This window comes from Notamacropus eugenii, chromosome 6, assembly GCF_028372415.1.
Source record: "Notamacropus eugenii isolate mMacEug1 chromosome 6, mMacEug1.pri_v2, whole genome shotgun sequence".
In the NCBI taxonomy this organism is placed as follows: Eukaryota; Metazoa; Chordata; class Mammalia; order Diprotodontia; family Macropodidae; genus Notamacropus; species Notamacropus eugenii.
Window position 1 is genome coordinate 37,564,868 of NC_092877.1, and position 17,165 is coordinate 37,582,032.

General features: G+C 44.5%; 2 protein-coding genes across 7 annotated transcripts in view; one reads left to right on the top strand and one right to left on the bottom strand.

Moving 5' to 3' along the window:
• RIC3 (RIC3 acetylcholine receptor chaperone) overlaps positions 1-17,165 on the top strand; it is a 92,630-nt gene that overhangs the window by 39,953 nt on the left and 35,512 nt on the right. The window contains exon 6 of one of the 3 annotated variants that reach the window (XM_072619532.1): positions 14,342-14,424. The exons of 1 other annotated variant lie outside the window; for it this stretch is intronic. In XM_072619532.1, the coding sequence (XP_072475633.1) occupies positions 14,342-14,412 (71 nt within the window). In that variant the 3' untranslated portion in view covers positions 14,413-14,424. Of the gene's footprint in view, positions 1-1,109; positions 6,416-14,341; positions 14,425-17,165 lie in introns of those variants that run through there. One more of the 3 variants, XM_072619534.1, reaches the window with a different exon arrangement.
• Positions 4,728-17,165, bottom strand: part of TUB (TUB bipartite transcription factor) — a 137,588-nt gene continuing 125,150 nt past the window's right edge. For 3 of the 4 annotated variants that reach the window (XM_072619527.1, XM_072619524.1, XM_072619526.1), the window contains 4 exons: positions 14,418-14,516; positions 12,732-12,903; positions 9,184-9,309; positions 4,728-5,775 (listed from right to left, as the gene is read on the bottom strand). In XM_072619527.1, the coding sequence (XP_072475628.1) occupies positions 5,765-5,775; positions 9,184-9,309; positions 12,732-12,903; positions 14,418-14,516 (408 nt within the window). In that variant the 3' untranslated portion in view covers positions 4,728-5,764. Of the gene's footprint in view, positions 5,776-9,175; positions 9,310-12,731; positions 12,904-14,417; positions 14,517-17,165 lie in introns of those variants that run through there. The other variant, XM_072619523.1, reaches the window with a different exon arrangement.

Sequence of the window (17,165 nt, forward strand, 5' to 3'; positions counted from 1 at the left end):
ACCCTTGTAATAAATACGCACAGTCAAGCAAAACAAATTCCCATATTGACCATGTAGAGAGTATCTAATTCTCCACATTTAGTCCTTCATTTCTTTGTAAGGAAGCAGATATTCCTCTAGAATCATGGTTAATCGTCGTGTTGACCAGAGTTATCGTTTTCCTGGCCATCCTCACTTGACTGTGTCGTAGTTCATTCAAATCATTAACTCTTCTCAAGTTTTTCTGAAACAGTCCCCTTTGTGTTTCTCACAGCACAATGAATTCACAACTTCTTGAAGAAGACATTCCATTGCTGGACAATGTTAAGTGTTGGGAGGTTTTCCTTTAAAATAATTGAAATTTGACTCCTTGCAACTTTTACTATCCACCAGCAGCTCTCTAGTTCAGCTCTCTAGAACTACAAGGAACAAATCTAACCCTGCTTCACCATGACATCCCATCAAATGCTGGAAGAGGAAGATAGATGGTACAATTGGTGGTGTTGGTCTTAGAGTCAGGGAGACCTGTGTTTGACTCTGGACAAATCAGTTAAGCTTTCTCAACTTCACTCTGTTCATTTGGAAAATTAAAACATTGGACTCAGTGGCCTTTCCGGTTCTAAACCTATGATCCCAAGTCTTCTCAAAAACCATCCAATTTTATAACCCAAATATCATAATTGGCTAAGGATTAACATCCATGAGGTACATATATACACAGTATGGTGCTAGGGCATTGAAAAAGGCATAAAAGTAGGATGCTCAGGCTGTTCTAGGAACAGATTTTGTTGAAAACATGCTCATGCTGGCCATCTTAAAAAAGTGGATGGGAGTAGGTAGTTACTGTAAGAAGAATATGTTGTATGTGAGTGTGATGAACATTTGTTTCATGTATTTTTCTTGGAATGAAATGTACTTTAGTTCCCCTGAGAAACCTGGAAATAATCCAGATACAATCTGAGACATTAAACACAATGTCAGTGTTACTAACTCTGGTTAAAGAAACTATTTCCAAGATGTTTTCCACTCAATCTCCATCTAAAGACATTCAAGAAGAAACTGTTTTGCAAAGACTGGGGTTTTCCACCTGCATAAATGACTACTTTAAGAATCTTTGGATTTCTTTCCAGATATTTAGTGCACAGTGGGAACAGTAAGACAAAAATCTTTTTGGAGAAGAGCTACCTCAAGGATCCTAACAGCATCTACTGAAATATACTATAGTGAAAAAAGTACTGTACTGGAAATTGGAGGACCCATGTTCAAATGCTGGTTCGATTAGTTAGAACCTGTGTGATCTTAATGAAAGTCATTTACCTCTGTGCTTCAGTTTCCTCATTTGTAAAAACAAGGACATTAGATTAGAATCCTAATCTTTTTTAAGTCACAGACTCCTTTGGCAATCTGAAGAACCTACATATCTCGGAATATTTTTAAATGCAGAAAACAAAATGCATAGAATTACAAAGGAAGCCAATTAGATTTAAATAATTTTCCAAGAAAAAAAGGATTTTAAAATACAGACACACACACACACCCCCAGGTGAAGACTCTGGGCTAGATGATCTAAGGTCTCTCCAAAGTTTTAAATGCTGACTGGCTTGATATAATTGAGATTAAAATTTCTTTAGTTTAGCACCCAAACATCAGAGCATCACAAAGTCTCAGAGCTAGACCTCACAAGCCATTCAATCCAACCTTTAGTTGTAGAAATACTCCTTCAAAATTCAGCTTTTGTACCTCCGGTTAGGGGTGGGAAGAGGGCTTCACTGCCCCTTCCTAAGGCAGTCCACTGCACTTTTGCCTAGCGTTGATCATTAAGTAGTCCTTCCTTTTACCCTTTTTTATTTTTATTTTTTGGAGACTCTGTATCTCCCCTAGGTAGGAAATGTAATGATCATTCCTGAACCTGAAGCCAGTATCAAACAGCATGGAACCTGCTTCATTTTTCTGATCTGAGCCAGTCGGCTCTCCTTAGGCAGCCTGGTGGCCATCTTCTCCGGTGCCAGACTTAATGCAGACACCCAATTTCAGTCCTATTGCAGCTCAGAACTCCTGAGCTCAAGTCCCACTCAGCAGCAAGGATTGGTTGGTTGTTGTCCTTCATTATGGAAGAAGACTGAAATGACATCACTATGCTAGAGTCAAGTTACAGTGTGTCCAACTGTGGCTGGTCAGACCAATATGAGCTTGGAATACTCTACCACAGGTAGGGCACAAATATTCCATGTGAACATTTGGGGTGGATTCTCCAAATTTGTGCATCTCACTTTTCTTTTCAGCTCCTTCAGTTCTACTTTGCTCATAGAGCACAGCACCTTCTCTGATGACGGCTGCCATGCTGGGCAGTCCTGTGCCAGTGTCTCCCATGCCACACAATCATTTTCATAGTTCTTACCAGAGAACTTGTGAGTGTCCTTTTTCTATCATGTGAGCAAGGATTACAGCTATGCCGTACCACACTTGACCTACCCTCCCTTCACTTTCTCCTTTTCAAACCCTCAAAACAGAACCAGTCCTTCCCTCCCACCCTCACTCCCCAAGTCCTCTGTTTTTCTTATTTCACTCCTTTGATGCCCTTTGGGTTCCAAAGGAACATTTGTTACTTCTCCCTATTAGAACGTTGACACTACAGCATCATACAGTTCCTTCCAATTGCTAAAATAAGTTGGCAATTCTAGGTTTCTCTTGATTCATGTTTGTACTTCAAATTTCCTAATCAATTATGGTGTTTTCATTAGAAATACTTTAAAGTTCTTCTATTCCATTAGAGGTCCATTTATTACCCCTTTAGAATTATACTCAGCTGTGCAGGGCAAACTATTCTTGGTCTTGTCTTTTGTCTTTTAGAATATTGTTTTACAAGATTTCCTGTTTATAGTAAGGTCATGTGTGATTCTGACTGCCACTTCTTGGCACTTAGACTGCTGCTTCCTGGATGCTTCCAGTATTTTTTTCTTTGACATGGGATCTTTAGATTTGGGCTATGACATTTCTGGGTCTACTCCTTTTGGGGCTTTCAGGAGGTGATCAGTGGATTCATCCTATATTTACTTTGACCTCTGGTTCTAATAGACCCGGGCAGTTTTCTTTTATGATTTCCTGAAATACAGGGTCCAAACTTTTTTTTAAAGAAAAAATATTGGTTTTCAAAGTGTCCAGTGATTCTTAAATTATCTCAACCCTTTTCCCATTTCAGTTATTTAAAATACCAGCTATTTTACATTTTCTTCTATTTATTATTTTTTCCTAATATTTCTTGTTATGTCATGAAGTCAGTGATTTCTGTTTGTTCTATACTAGTATTTCAGGAGTCCATTTCATGCCTGAAGTTAATCACTTTCTGTTCATTCTTCCAATTCTTTCCTGTAGAGTTATTTCATTTTCTATCTATTGTTTCTTCTTGGTATTCAGGTATTCCTTGCAAAAATCAAATTTTTTTCCTTTGATACTCTGCTTGAAACTACCAAGTCAGACGTGTAATCATTGTTCTACTGATTGGTGCCTTTTTTCTTTCCTCATTTTTCGTTCCCGAAGTAGGGCTTGTGCTCTGTATAGGGGTCTCACTTCTAACTGGTTTCATCCTGAGTGTACCTTCAGCTTTCCCTTGCGTTGGATCTTTAAGGCTCAGGATGCTGGATCTTCAGGGACCTTTCTGGTGCCCCCTAGTCCACAATATGGGTTAGCAGGTTATTCCCAGACACGAGGTTCAAACACATCTAGACTGAGGATGATGTGGGAACAATCACTTTGAAGAACACACGTAGCTCTTATGTGGTTTGTGAACAAGATTAATTTAACAATTAGATTGTGTTGATAACATTACAGAGTAATCATTATTTCTGTCACTTCATTTCTGCCTGGTTTGCAGCTGGGTTCCTAAGGGTTGAATCTCCAGATCTGACCCTAATAACAGATGTTTGCTGGCTGACTGACTGAATAAATAACAATAATCATTCCTATAGTGCTTTAAAGTCTAAAAAGCACTTTTTGGTATACAAATGTTATCTTCATTTGATAGCTAGAACTTCAACTTTGCAAGCAAACTTAGCAATTATCTGATCCAGTCCTTTCAATGTCTAGATGAGGAAAAGGAGGCCTCTGCATATGAAATGACTTACCCAAGGATATCACTGCTAGTCAGTCTCAGAGGCTGCAACTGAAATGCGGTTTTCTCACTCCAAGTCTAACACCCCAAGATGGAGAGACTGAGGCTCAGAAAGGCAAAAGACTTACCCCTGAGGGTCACTCAGAATTTCAATTGGAGTCTCTATCTTTGACTCCAAGGTTCTTTCCATTCTATTATTTCAACAGATTCTCCCTTCCCTCCATGTTTATGAGCCAAAGGGCTCTCCCCTACCTAGGAGGGCTTAACCTCTTCAGTCTACCAACTTCTGTGCATGAAAATTTTATTTAAATCTGCCAGCCCCCACTGCACAGTTAGAGGGAAGAAAGTACTTTGCAAACCATAAGTCAATATGGAAATATGAGTTGTCTTTTCTTTAGCTGTTGGAACATGCTTAGATCATTGGTAGCCATCCTATTACCTGTCCAGGAAGTCTACTTTAAAATAACCTGTCTGGTGGCTTTGAGGCCTTACATAATAACTTTGCCTGTAAGGCAAGTGGGCTATGAGGCAAGGGCAGTTGAGAATGTCTGTGAAGGGTTAGTATCAACTTAGAAAACTACCAATAAATGACAACACACAAATGACCTTCCCCCTTCCAGGAAAGACATAAACAGCAGTGTTGAAACAGTTAAGGTTTAATTTGTTAGTATGCTTTCTATATGTAGCCAAACACTAATTCCTACACCAGACATGTCATTATGAAAATACCAAATTAGGCATTGCACATACTGATAAATAAATACATTTGCTCAAATACCAAAGAGTTTATTTAAAAAGTCACTTAATAAAAGCACAGGTTCATCTAAAACTCCAGATAGTTTTGAACAAAAATAAAATGTCTGACCACTTGAAAATAGGAAAAGACACTCTTGTGCAAATAGACATAACACATTCTAGGCATTATGAGAAATAACTGGCTAAATCTGGACTCTCAGCACTGAGGCGATTTTGGGCCTTCTGGCCAGGCCACTTTCTGACTCACTGCAAGTTAGCTGTATCACAGGAAACACCTGAGGCCCAGCCCAGCTCAGATTCTAGCAAGCCTTGGGAAGGAGAAGAGATAAGAAGAGAAAGGGGGTAGGGTGATCCCTTATAGAAAAGAAAAAAAAAGGCACTGTGATGAGCTGGACGATGTAATGGGCACCAAGGGGTAGGGTGAGGGTAGGGGTGATTTGGTTTTCTCTGATTTGGTCTTGTCATAAAAACTCAGTTGGAATGCTCATAAAAAACAGAATGCTCCCCCAATCTCTCCTTTCTGAAAGCAAAAGCACATAGAAATGTCAAGCCAAGCTTTGAGCCGATTAAGCACAAGTAGTCCCCACAGCTCCTTGAAAGAGGAGAAGGCTGGGCCCCTGCCTAGTGTGTGAGTCTGCGGCTGACTGGGAAGCAGTGTCCACTCACAGCTTGAGGGAGCACTGACCACCCACCTCAGGTCAGCCAGGAGCCAGCCAGGATTCACTCCCGGGGATATGAAGGGACAGAGGCAGCCCAGCTCATGCTTCAGAGGTGGACTGAGCTGGAGCAGGGAGAAGCCAAATGCTGTCTTAAATGCTGTCTTCTGGTCACTTTCCACGGGCAGGTAGCCAGGGGCTCACTTACAATTCTGGGTACCAATGGAAATCGGCTGCGTTAGGCCACGTCTTTGGAAGTGGAGCATCAATTGCCACCTGGGAAATACATCAGGGAGAGGTGGTCCCTAATGAGTGTCCTCCAAGATGCCTGGCCCTGGCCTGCACTCAAGGGTCTTCGAAGAGGACTGGTGAGAGGGATGAGGGTACCAGAGAAGGGAAGACGCCAACATTATTGCCAACATAAAACCACACAGGCGTTGATAGAAGTGGCTTGCATAAGAGTGGCTTCAGCACCTTGGAGAGCTCAAGGACAGGAGCCCCAAAGGTATCTCAAGGCTCATTTGTGTGGACCCTCTCTTGGGCATGCTCAGACATCTACTTTACAATCCTAGCAACTCACCTATGTTTTCAGAACTCATGGAGAAGAGATCTTTCGTTTTCTTCTTTTCGCCAATGGGGGAGAACCTACTAGGTCTCTACCCATTCTTTTTACCCTTTACCCCTGTAACTTCTCAGGCCCCTAGATCTCTGTATGGTTTCACTGCCGGGTACCCTCTTCCCCTGGGTGTTCCCTCTGAGGAATGGGACCCGCTCCCACACACTTTCTTCACTAGTGTTGATTGTTAAGGCACTTTCCCCAGAATATGTCCCAATTTGCCCAAGAACACACATGCAAGCTAATTGATTTCTTTAAGTTTAGTAATGCAAAAATTAAAGGAAGAAATATAGAAAATGCTATTTCTTCTTAACATCCTCCTCTTGTCCAGAGCGCCTGACATTACCTGCTCTCCCAATCCAGAGGCACCTTCTGCCCCAAGCAGGTCAGGAAGTGAGGGGACAGAATTCCTGGAAGACATCTGCTCCCCAGCCAATACAGACTATTCTCCAGCATGCTGAACTTGACCCAGCAGTTTCTGCACTTCAGGTAACCCTGAAGTCTGGTTTGGATTCAAGGGGTAGCCAGGCCACCTGCAAACACACTTGTGCTCATGCACACAGATTCCCTCCTTGCACACAACAGGCATTCAGAAGGAAAGGGAAGTTCGTCTGTCTGGCAAGTCCCCTAAAAGTGGGAACAAAGACTGTCAGGAGCACAGAGGGGCCACCAAGATCCAGGAAGGGTGGGAAGACTGCCCTCAAGGGCTGCAGAGCTCCTCTGTCCTCTTGGCCAAGGCTCTGACCTGAAAGACCTGCTTCAGCCCTCAGGTTTCTGAAGTCACACCTCTCCCTGAGTGATCAGTGCAGCACTATCGCTATTACATGGTTCCATGGTGTTTAGTCCTAGACTCCCCACCTTTCTTATTCTTGAACATTTTCCTCTGCCCCACAGTCCACCTCACTGGGATGGAAAATGAAGCTTGTTGCTTTGCGCTTCTGGGCTCCAGGCCACCTGTGTCCTGCCTTGCTCCCACCCCCCAAGTCACTGCATCTCCCAAAAGTCTAATTCTCCATCCACCTGAAGTTCCTGGATTCAACTGGAGGCTAAGCAGGGCCCCTGAGCCATCCCTGAGCCCAGCTCCCTTATCTGGAGAAGGAAATGAGTACCAAGAACAGAAGGGAATGGGCCTGCAGAGCTGGGGACAGAACCCATGTCTCCTGACTCCCAGACAGGTTCTTTCTACTAGATCATGCTGCCTTGTCCTCTCAGGACACATCCACAAGGGTCCCATTTGAGACATTCAGCCTTGATTTCCTCCTTTGTAAAAGGGGAGTAATAACACTTGTACTACCTACCTTCTGGGGTCTCTGGGGAAAAGGAAGTGGTAAACCTTAAAAGCACTGTAGACATGTGAGCTACTCCTGTTCTGTTACTATACAACAGTCCCCTAGGCATACCAAGGGTCTAACGAGCTACACTGGACTTGGATCATAGATGCAGAGTCCAGGATGCATGCCCCCCACCTAATTCAATTAGGGTTATAAGAGGAGCACAGATTTAGACTGGAAGGGACCTCAGAGGTCATCTGGTCCAACCCTGTCCCCCTCATTTTATAGATGAGGAAACTGAGGTACAAGAGGAATTAAGTGATTTGCCTAAGGTCATACAGGTCAGAAAGAGGAAAGCCAGGATTTGAACCCAGGTCCTGACCCCAAATCCAGAACTGTGCCCTGAACACTACTCTGGGAAAAGTCAGCCTGACATTGGCCTAGAGCTCTACAGCTCTCAGATGCACTACCTTCAGGCCAGGCCAAGATAAAGCTGCTTCCTGGCTCTGACACATGATCAGATGGGGATGCCATCTCAGGCTCTGGTTCTCCTGAGACGAGGGATTCTCAGCGCTGAACTCTGGCCTAGCCTGAGCCCCTGCCTGGGGCTGGGGCTGTGACCAAGGCTAGCTGCCATGCCTATATGATGAAAAATAAACTCCCCCAGGCCACTCAGTGCAAGGAAGAAATAACCCACTGCCCCTCTACTCTGTAGTTCCTACAAGACCTTAGGGAATATTTCATGAAATCTGGAGCAAGAAGTCACCCACACAGACACATTCACACAGGCAGCCACACACGCATACAATCAATCATAAAGATGAACATATATGCCCATACCAATCACACAGGTGGTCACCATCCATAACCAGGCACTCTCAGGTGGAATCACACATGCATACAATCATACAGGTGTAGAAAGACACAACATGCTTACAGGAGACGCATGATCTCACATCCACACACCCCTAGTTCACCACTGAGTGTAGAACGTGGCTTTATAACAATATGGTTCCACACGAAACCAAAGTCCTGAGTCGGGGTCATGGGACTACTTGGGTGGCAGCCTCAGACAGGGGCTGCTGTGGCAGGATGTCCTGGGTTCTGCCAGCCTTTACGCCTCTGGGGTTATAACCCCCAAGGCCCGAACAAAGACTGACTGCTATTGATTTTTGACACGGCCACAGGGGGGGCTCCAAGCCCCACCTCTCTGAGAAGGTTTGTATTAGGGAATGAGGACTGATGGGAAAATGGGATACTTGGAGTTTTCCCTGGGTCAATGAGGAATATGCTCTCTCTAGCTCATGGCACCCCTCCTTCACTCCAACTTGGCCTGAACCCAGGCACAGTCAAGCCCTGAGAGAGGGCTGGCAAGGGAGGATGAGGTGGAGGAAGGAGAGAAAGGAACAGGATGAAGACAGATGGGATGGGTCAGGCTGGGAGGGAATGAGAGAGGTAGAGATAAGAGTCAGGGAGAGGGCAGAAATGAGGATGAGGAAATAATGCCTAATGGAGATCTGGAAGATATGGGAAGGGCCTGGGGCAGAAAGGGAGCATGGAGTGAGATGTCTATGTTCAGAGCGAGGACACCTCGCCATCTTCCAGAAAGACAAACGATGAGATGGGAGTGCTGGAGAGAAAGACGCCATTTCTCCCGTCTTGGCTGGAGAGGGTCCAATGTGAGGCAGTGGGGAACCGGCCTTAGCTGGGCCACGTGGCGAGTCCTGGGGCCACGGACTGGCTGGGGGGCTTCCTGCGGGGCGGGGGGGTTGGGGCAGCGCCCGCCCGCTTACTCACAGGCCAGCTTGCTGTCGAAGCTGGAGAGCGCGATGGCAAACGCCTGCAGGACGCACATCGGGTAGTTGTAATCCATGGTGAACACGTCCTCTGCCACCCGGCCAAACTGCATCACGATGTAGTCAGCTAGGGAGGGACCCAGACAACCCCCAAGAGGCAGATACACAGCCAGGCACAGAGACATGGCGAGCGACGGATGCGGAGAGGTAAAAGGAGAGAGAGCCATGCAGAGGGAGATAGCAACAGGGAAGGAGACAGGGAAAGGGAGAGAAAGAGCCGCAAGAAAAGAGAGGCAGAGAGCGGGCCACAGACAGAAGAGGCAGGTGCAGAACCAAGGGGAAAGGCAGAGATAGGAAAATTGTTGGAGTGGGCCACAGGGAGAGGCGGAGAGCCAGAGACCAAGGGGAGGAAAGAGACAGAGTGTGCAAAGTGAGTCCCAGTTCCTGGGGGCGCCATACCCGGCCCACCCATCCCATGCCCACAGTTAGGGCAGAGCCATAGATTGAAAGGGATATGGAGTGACAGACTCCCAGGAACTAGGGTTTCTCCCAGTTAAACCCTGAAACTGTAGTTCTAAGACCTCATAATCAGTCACTGATCACACCCATGCCAAGGCCCAGCTTGCCACAGACCCTGTCTGGTTGCCTCTCTGCCCATTTTTTTCACGCTGAATCTAAATGCCCACAACACCAAAAGAGACAGCTCATCTGTTCCCAAGCTGTGACTTTGCAGGACAGTCTGGCCAGCGTCTCTGTGCCAGAAGTCAGCTGTAACCTTAGCCCCTAGGACAATCTTGGTTGTAAAAGCCTTCCTCGGGGAAAGACCACATTGCTTCCCTGAAGGAAGACCACTTGTGGTGTGGCCCAGGACCCTGTCCTTGGTTCTACACTATTCAACAACTTTATCAGTCACTTGGAGGAAGGCATGTATGGTGTGTGTGATGACCCAACACATGAACGACATGAAGGTGGGAGGGACAGATCTAAATAAGATCTAAAAAAAGGACAGACTGAAACTAATAAGATGAAATCTACTAGAACACGTAGATAGATTAGCATTTAGCACAGTGCCTGGCACATCATAAGAACTTAATAAATGTTTATTGATTGGTGGATGGATGGATGGATTAGTGATGTCTTCAAAAGGGTTCTCCATTCTTGGGTGCAGCCCTTGGCCATGTCTTTCCCAGAAACCCTCCATGAATCATGTGCCTAACATGCTTAAGGCCTCCCTGGGACCTTTTCCCATTTTAAGAGAACATCAAGGCAGCATTCAAGTTGGGCCCATGATAAGCTCCCACTCTGGACCTGTGCCTGGCTGGCCTGCCTCCTTTCCCAGGTTTACATGTGGTCTATGATTACTTGTGCTAATTCTTACATGTGAGTGGCTGGTGACATCCTGCACCCTGCTCATTCCAGCCATGAATCTCTTCTTTGCCCTCTGAGTTACTGGTCCTGTTAATTCTTTCAAGATAATGGTGGTTCCAAATTGTGCCATCATTTGGCACCACCAGGAAAATACTGGTGTTGAGGAGGCAGGTGTATGTGATAGCAAAACGCTTGCAAATTTCTCATTCACAATTTTTCAAAGGGGATCTAGCACAGAATTCAATCCTAGTCCCATCCTACTGCCCATTTGGAGCACTGATAAACGTAGGCAAAAAGAAGTGCACCATCTATAGAATGGCCATGATCATGTCAAGAAAACTACATTGAAAAATCATCAGTGCAGTGACCAGCCTTGACTCCAGAGGACTGGTGAGGAAGTACAGGTCCCCTCGTATCGGCAAAGTTGGGGTGGATGGTGGCTAAGGAATGAGATGTTGTCAGATATGACCACAGTTCTGACTTGTTTTACCCACTGATGCTTCTTTATTACAAAGAAGGTTTTTAATTGGGAGGAAGGGAGAAGTCAGATCATTATTAGGAAGAGACTAAAAAATATAATAAAGAAATAAGCTGTATAAAAAAGTATGAAAATATAAAAATAAATGTACTGATCATCGGCTACTTTGGTAGACCATCCTACTTGCATGCCAATCTGGGTAATAAGCATTCTTCACCCATTTTGTTTTTCCAATAAAGATAGTTAAGTCACTTTTAAATGACTGTTCATTTCACAAAAGTTTTTGTTAGCCTTCTGGAGTTCAATGTCATTAGCACAATTTCTTCTGTAAATAAGAGCATTTGGAGAACCTTACCATCACTAGGGAATTTTTCTTTTTAGACTCGGTATAGGATCTATCCCTCAACTAGGGGAAAAGAAGCTAAGGAGGATACCTGTCTCCCTGTTTGGTCTCACTCAGCAAATCAACAGATACATGTGAAATACTTTGTTTAAGAAGACTTCTCCAGGCTCTATTTTTTTTCTACTGAGTCCAACATGTTTTGTTTTTTCAAAGGACAAACAGATACAGTGCAGTCTCACATTCTTCAGGTCTCTTGTTCAGCTGCGTGCTTGTGAAGATGTCTATGCAAAATCACCTTCAGAATGCAGCCTATTCCACTGTCATCTTTTCATAAAGGATGCCCAGGATGTGTGTATTAGGCATTCTTACAACCACTTTATGAAAGTTGAGAAAGTAAAGACATGGGAAGGTAGCTGAGGATTTCATCCCGGTCCCCATTTCTAGTAAAGAAATTTAATTCAAATAAAAGTAAAATCTCGTATTTGGGTTCAAAAAAGTATGGGATGGAAGCATGACTAAATCATTTCATGTGGAAAACATGGGGCTTTGGTCATCTGCAAGCTGGATTTCTGAGTCAACTTCATGACTGACTTAGAAGCCAGAAAAATCACTGGGGACTAAATTAGCTTTAACAAAGAATGTCCAGAAGGAAGGAGGTGGCAGGCAGATCTACAGTCTACGCAGGCCACCTCTGGGGACCACATTTTAGGAAGACTGACAGACTGATGGGTGGCCAAGACGAGGAGCAATTGGAGCCTTTGCCAGAAGGGATCAATGAAAAGAACCGAGGATGTCTGGTGTGAAGAGCAGATTTAGTGGGAATGTGAATGCTGCCCCGCATTTCAGTGACTCATGGGAAAGAGGAAATGGATTTCTGCTTGGCCACAGAAGGCAGAGCGAGGACCATGGAGGATTTTGGCTTAATGAAAAGAAAAGCTTCCTAACACTTAGAGCTGTCTCAAGCTAGAATGGATGGGCTTCTCTCAAAGCCAGGGAGTGCCTCATTGCTGGGAGTCTCCAAGTGAAGGAGGCTGAACGACCACTTTCCAGCAGTGTCAGAGAGGAGATTCCAGCTCAAAACTGGGAGGGACTGGATGCCCCCTGGGGTCTATGCCATTTTCTTAATGCTATCATGGTTACTTAACTATTATCCCTTCCAGGGGCTCAACCCTATAGCACCTGAGATATCCTTGGTATCTACTAGGTATCTGCTAGGCCTGAGTCTCTTCCAACGAACTCTGCTTCCTCTGGCTTGAGTCAAGCTATGAAAGATGCCCCTTCTCCTCCCACCATATGTTCTCCTCCCCCTCAGGAGATGCCCCTTTATCTCAGAGAGTTCCTCTCCGATAAGAGTACTCACGGTCATTTGCATGGATGATCTGGAAATTCTTGACAGAGGCTTGTGTGACACGACCGTGGAAGTTGAGCACATAGGACTGGGTGTCATCATTCCACACTGGCGTCTTGTTATGCAGCTCAATGACGGTATCTGTACTCTTGCTCAGCCACCGAGCCAGCAATGTCTCCTGTTCCTGAGTGAGCAAGAACAGGACTTGTCTGAAGGAGGGGAGGTATTTTCTAGAAAAGGGGAGACAGGATAGGCCAGGGGAATGAATGGGTATAGGGGAAAGAGAGAAGATGGGTACAAATTAGAGCACGGAAGCTGTGTGGGGGGATAGTAGTAATGAAGATGGGCAGTCCAAATAGAGCGAAGGAGAAGTCTTGGGGACAAGGAAATAGTGAAGACAGCAGAGAAGTGGGAAAAAAGGAGATGAGACAGAAAAGGAAGCCTCTGGCACAGTGGGGAGAGGAGACAGAAAAGTTGATTTAGGTCAAGGGACAGGCTGGACATGATACAACTCTTCCTAGACTCTGCAACCTCCTAAGAAGCAATTGAGGAATCTATTACTGAGTAGGCTGAGAGAAGAGGAAATGGCTCCACAGACTGGTGAGGGTCTGTTAGCATCGACAGAGGGGCACATGAAGGAAATGACAGCAGAGACACTAAGATGACTGGCATCTCAGAACAAGAGGGCAAACAAAAGTGAAGATCTCCAGATTTGGTGCTTAGATTTTTTTACAAGCAAGATGGACAACAGAAAATGAGTATAGAAGCGGGGTGTAGTACTCGAAGAGCAACATCAGGAAATGCTAAAATTCAGGATGAACTGAAGCGATCAGTAAGTGCAGAAGACAAGAAAAAGTCATTTTGATGGCTAGAGGAAGATCAAAGATGGGAAAGAAAGCCCTGCTCAAAGAAGGGACTTGGAGGACAAGAGAGGGAGGGTAAGAAAAGGACAAATGTTAATTTTACAAAGGGGGGCAGACCTCAAGTTCAACATGTCAACAGAAAGTCGTCATAGCATCTAGAAAAGATAATACAATCATAGACTGCATCAAGCATGGCAGAAGTCCAGATCACGACCCATGATAAACATGTTCTGCCCTGGCCAGACTATACCTGTTGCATTGCATTGTCACTGTCACACTTTACAAAAGATATTAACCATGGCAGCATGCCCAGGAGGATACAACTAGGACTAGGGAAGGGAAGGGAAGGCCTATCAGGACTGACTGAAAGAACTAGGAGCATTTAACCTGGAGAGAAGACTAAGAGAGGACATGACAGCTATCTCCATGTATCAGAAGACCTGCATGTGTTAGAGGAAATAGACTTGTCCTGCTCAGCCCTAATGGGCATAACTAGCAACAATGGGTATAAGGTAAAGAGAAGCAGATTTGGACTCGATGTACAGAAAGACAAATTTCCTAGAGAGTCCCAGTGTCCAAATGTAGAATGGGCTGCTTTGGGAAGCAGTGGGTTCTCCTATCACTAGAGGTCTCCCTACAGCAGCTTTGGACAGTTTGGATTAGATAGTTTCTAAGGTTGCTACCTGCTCTGGGATTCAGCATCATTTTTCCCTATTCAGTGCCCTTTTCCTGTCTTCTTCCCTTCCCCTTGTGTTTCAGAACTCAAAGGAACTGCAAGGACCAGACTCTCCTCTCCTGCCCACTGTCCATTGAGGGAAGGGGAGGGCTGACTCACATTCCGAGGCCGGATGGAGACCCTCTCGTGCACCATGCTCATGCCAGGGATGATCACACTCATTTTCCGAGGGCCCTTAAATCCCAAGACATTCGTCTCCTAGAAATTTGAAAAGAGAGAATAGGTCAGTGCAGCCAGACTGAATGGCACACCTCCATCGCTTCCAGCTGGGTGGGGATGCACACACACACACACACACACACACACACACACACACACACACACTGCTGAGCTGGAGAGTTTCTTGTTTCTTGGAGAAAAGTATGGGCATAGTTTCCTATGTATTCAGAAGGGCCTCTGGTCCTTATGGAAAATTCCATCTCTTTCCAATAGGGGTTAGAAATATCTACACAAGTCAGGCAAACCCCTCTATTCATTGGTCAAATGTCCTCTAGAAAACCCACCAGCACCAGATTCCCCAGGTGCCTTCAGCTCTAGGCTCCCTCAAAGCTTTCTTCCCCATACCCTCCCCCAAATCCCAAGCAGAGCAAAACCAAGGAGACCCTCCCATAGGTAAGGACTTTCCTTCCTCTCACAACAGCTTTAATGGGCTCAAGCCCTTGACTTGGTCACTCCCTGAAAAGATCATTCATTCAGTTGTCCAGTTAACAAGTCTTCACAGTGTCTATTGTGTGCTTTGAACCCTGCTGGACTGCATTCAAAAGGCAGCTCCTGGGACTTTACGTAAAGAGACAGACATGAAAAGATTCCAGGCAAATCCAATTCCCTCTATAAACATCTCATGAATAAGAAATTGCATCAAATAAAATGAACAAAAAGATTCAACAAACTAGAGAGACAAATGAAAAGAATCTTCATGGCAGAGAGCAGAAGAAATAGGGGGTGGGGGAGGGGAGGTGGATGATACCTGCCCCCTGCCAGACTCACTCTGATCCAAAGCCCAGGGGGAAGGATTCAGAACTGGGTCCCTCAGCCCCCACAGGTCCATAAGAGGGCAGCCACCATCACCTGACTGAGAGTGTTCATCTTTGTCTATGCCCCTCCGTGGCTCAAACTGCCCAGTTCTGAACTCACCCCATCCAGGACTTTGCCTTCTTAGTGACCATAGCTACCTGGCTTGCTGACTCCCCACGCAAGACTGCTCTTCAGGGGCCATGATCACCTGGAATGGTGCCTGCTTCATTCAGGACTGTGCCTTGTGACTGCCATAATCCTCCCATTCAATGCCCATCCCACTGGAATTGTGTCCCTCAGCAACCTATCAATCACTTGGATCAGCATCTATTCTGGAACCTATCTCTTTTCTACAGCCATGATTCTCTGGGGCCATGTTCACCCAGCCGGAGAATTGCCTCCATTACAGTGAGCATTGTGGAGGGGAGTGGATCCAAAAACTACTATCAGCTGGGTTTGCCAACTGCCTAGTCCATACTGTAGACTGAGAGCTCCATGGGCCTACTAACACCTCTAGTCTCCTACACCAGCCCTATCCTCAAGGATTTCTGTAACATTAAGTCCAGCAATTGTACAGCTGAAAAGAAGCAGCAACAGGATGGCTAATCATCCCTTTTGTGAGAACAAAGAAATGAATACTCTTAAGAAAACTCCAAATATAATGACTTAACTATGGTTAAGAGAACCCCAAGATAAAACTTGAGAAAAACATAGTTCAGTAATAATTACAAGAATGGATCCCAGAAAAGAGAATACATTGAAGACAAGGATGTCAAAAATGGACTGAAGTTTTATGAAAAGGAATAAGGGAAAAGACAAAGTCAGAAGTAAGCCCAAATGAGTTCTTGAGGAAAAACCTGGAAGGATAATAAACAGTAGAAGCTGAAAAACTATATCATAAAAGTGGCCCCCCGGGAAAATAGAATATAGGAAACAGAATTCAAAAAGTCAATTACACAACAGGAAATATCAGACCAAAATCCAGAGACCAAAAAATTGGATATTTTAAAATGACCTGGAAAATTCAATGAGGAAAGAATTTAAGAATCACTAGAGTTCCCAGAAAACAATAAAAGAAGCACAAAACTTGGATACCATATTTTAAAGAAGTCATAGAATAAAAATGCCCAGAACTATAAGGCAAGGTGGATTAGGGGGATGTAGAATTCAATAGTCATTACTTGAAAGAAACCCCAAATTTGGTTCCCCCAGAAATGTTATTGTCAAACTTCAGAGTTTCTAAGACAAATAAACAATACTTCAGGAAGTTTAGGAAGAGACATATCGTACACCAAAGAATCCCAGTCAGAACCACATAGGATCAGTGGGCAGAAATGAGAAACACAAGGTTGGAATATTATATTCAAAAACAAAAGGAAAAGGTTTGTGTATGAAAACAACATCTTTTAAAATCAAGTGTACACCCACAGGGAAAAAGACAGACTTGTAACAGAATTCATTACTTCCAAACATTCTTGCTGAGAAGATCAGAGCTGAGTGGAATCCTTGAAATGTAAATATAGAAGTCAAGAGAACTCTAGAAAGATAAAACAGCTTGAGCAACTTGAAACGATGATCAAATGTTTGCATCCTGAAAGGGAAAGAAAAACTACTGCCTCTTCAGAAGCCCAACATCTCTAAAGATCAATGGGGTTTGGAGGAGGGAGGTAAACTCAGGGCATGAGTATTTTTTTTTCAAAAAAGAGTGAAGGGAAGGACAAAAGAAAAAAGGAATGGTCTAGAAATATAATGGGAGAAAAAGAAAGAAGATTACTGTTTGATGTAGTTTGAGAGCCATATACAAACATATGAAGTTGGAGGGGTGGAGGAGAT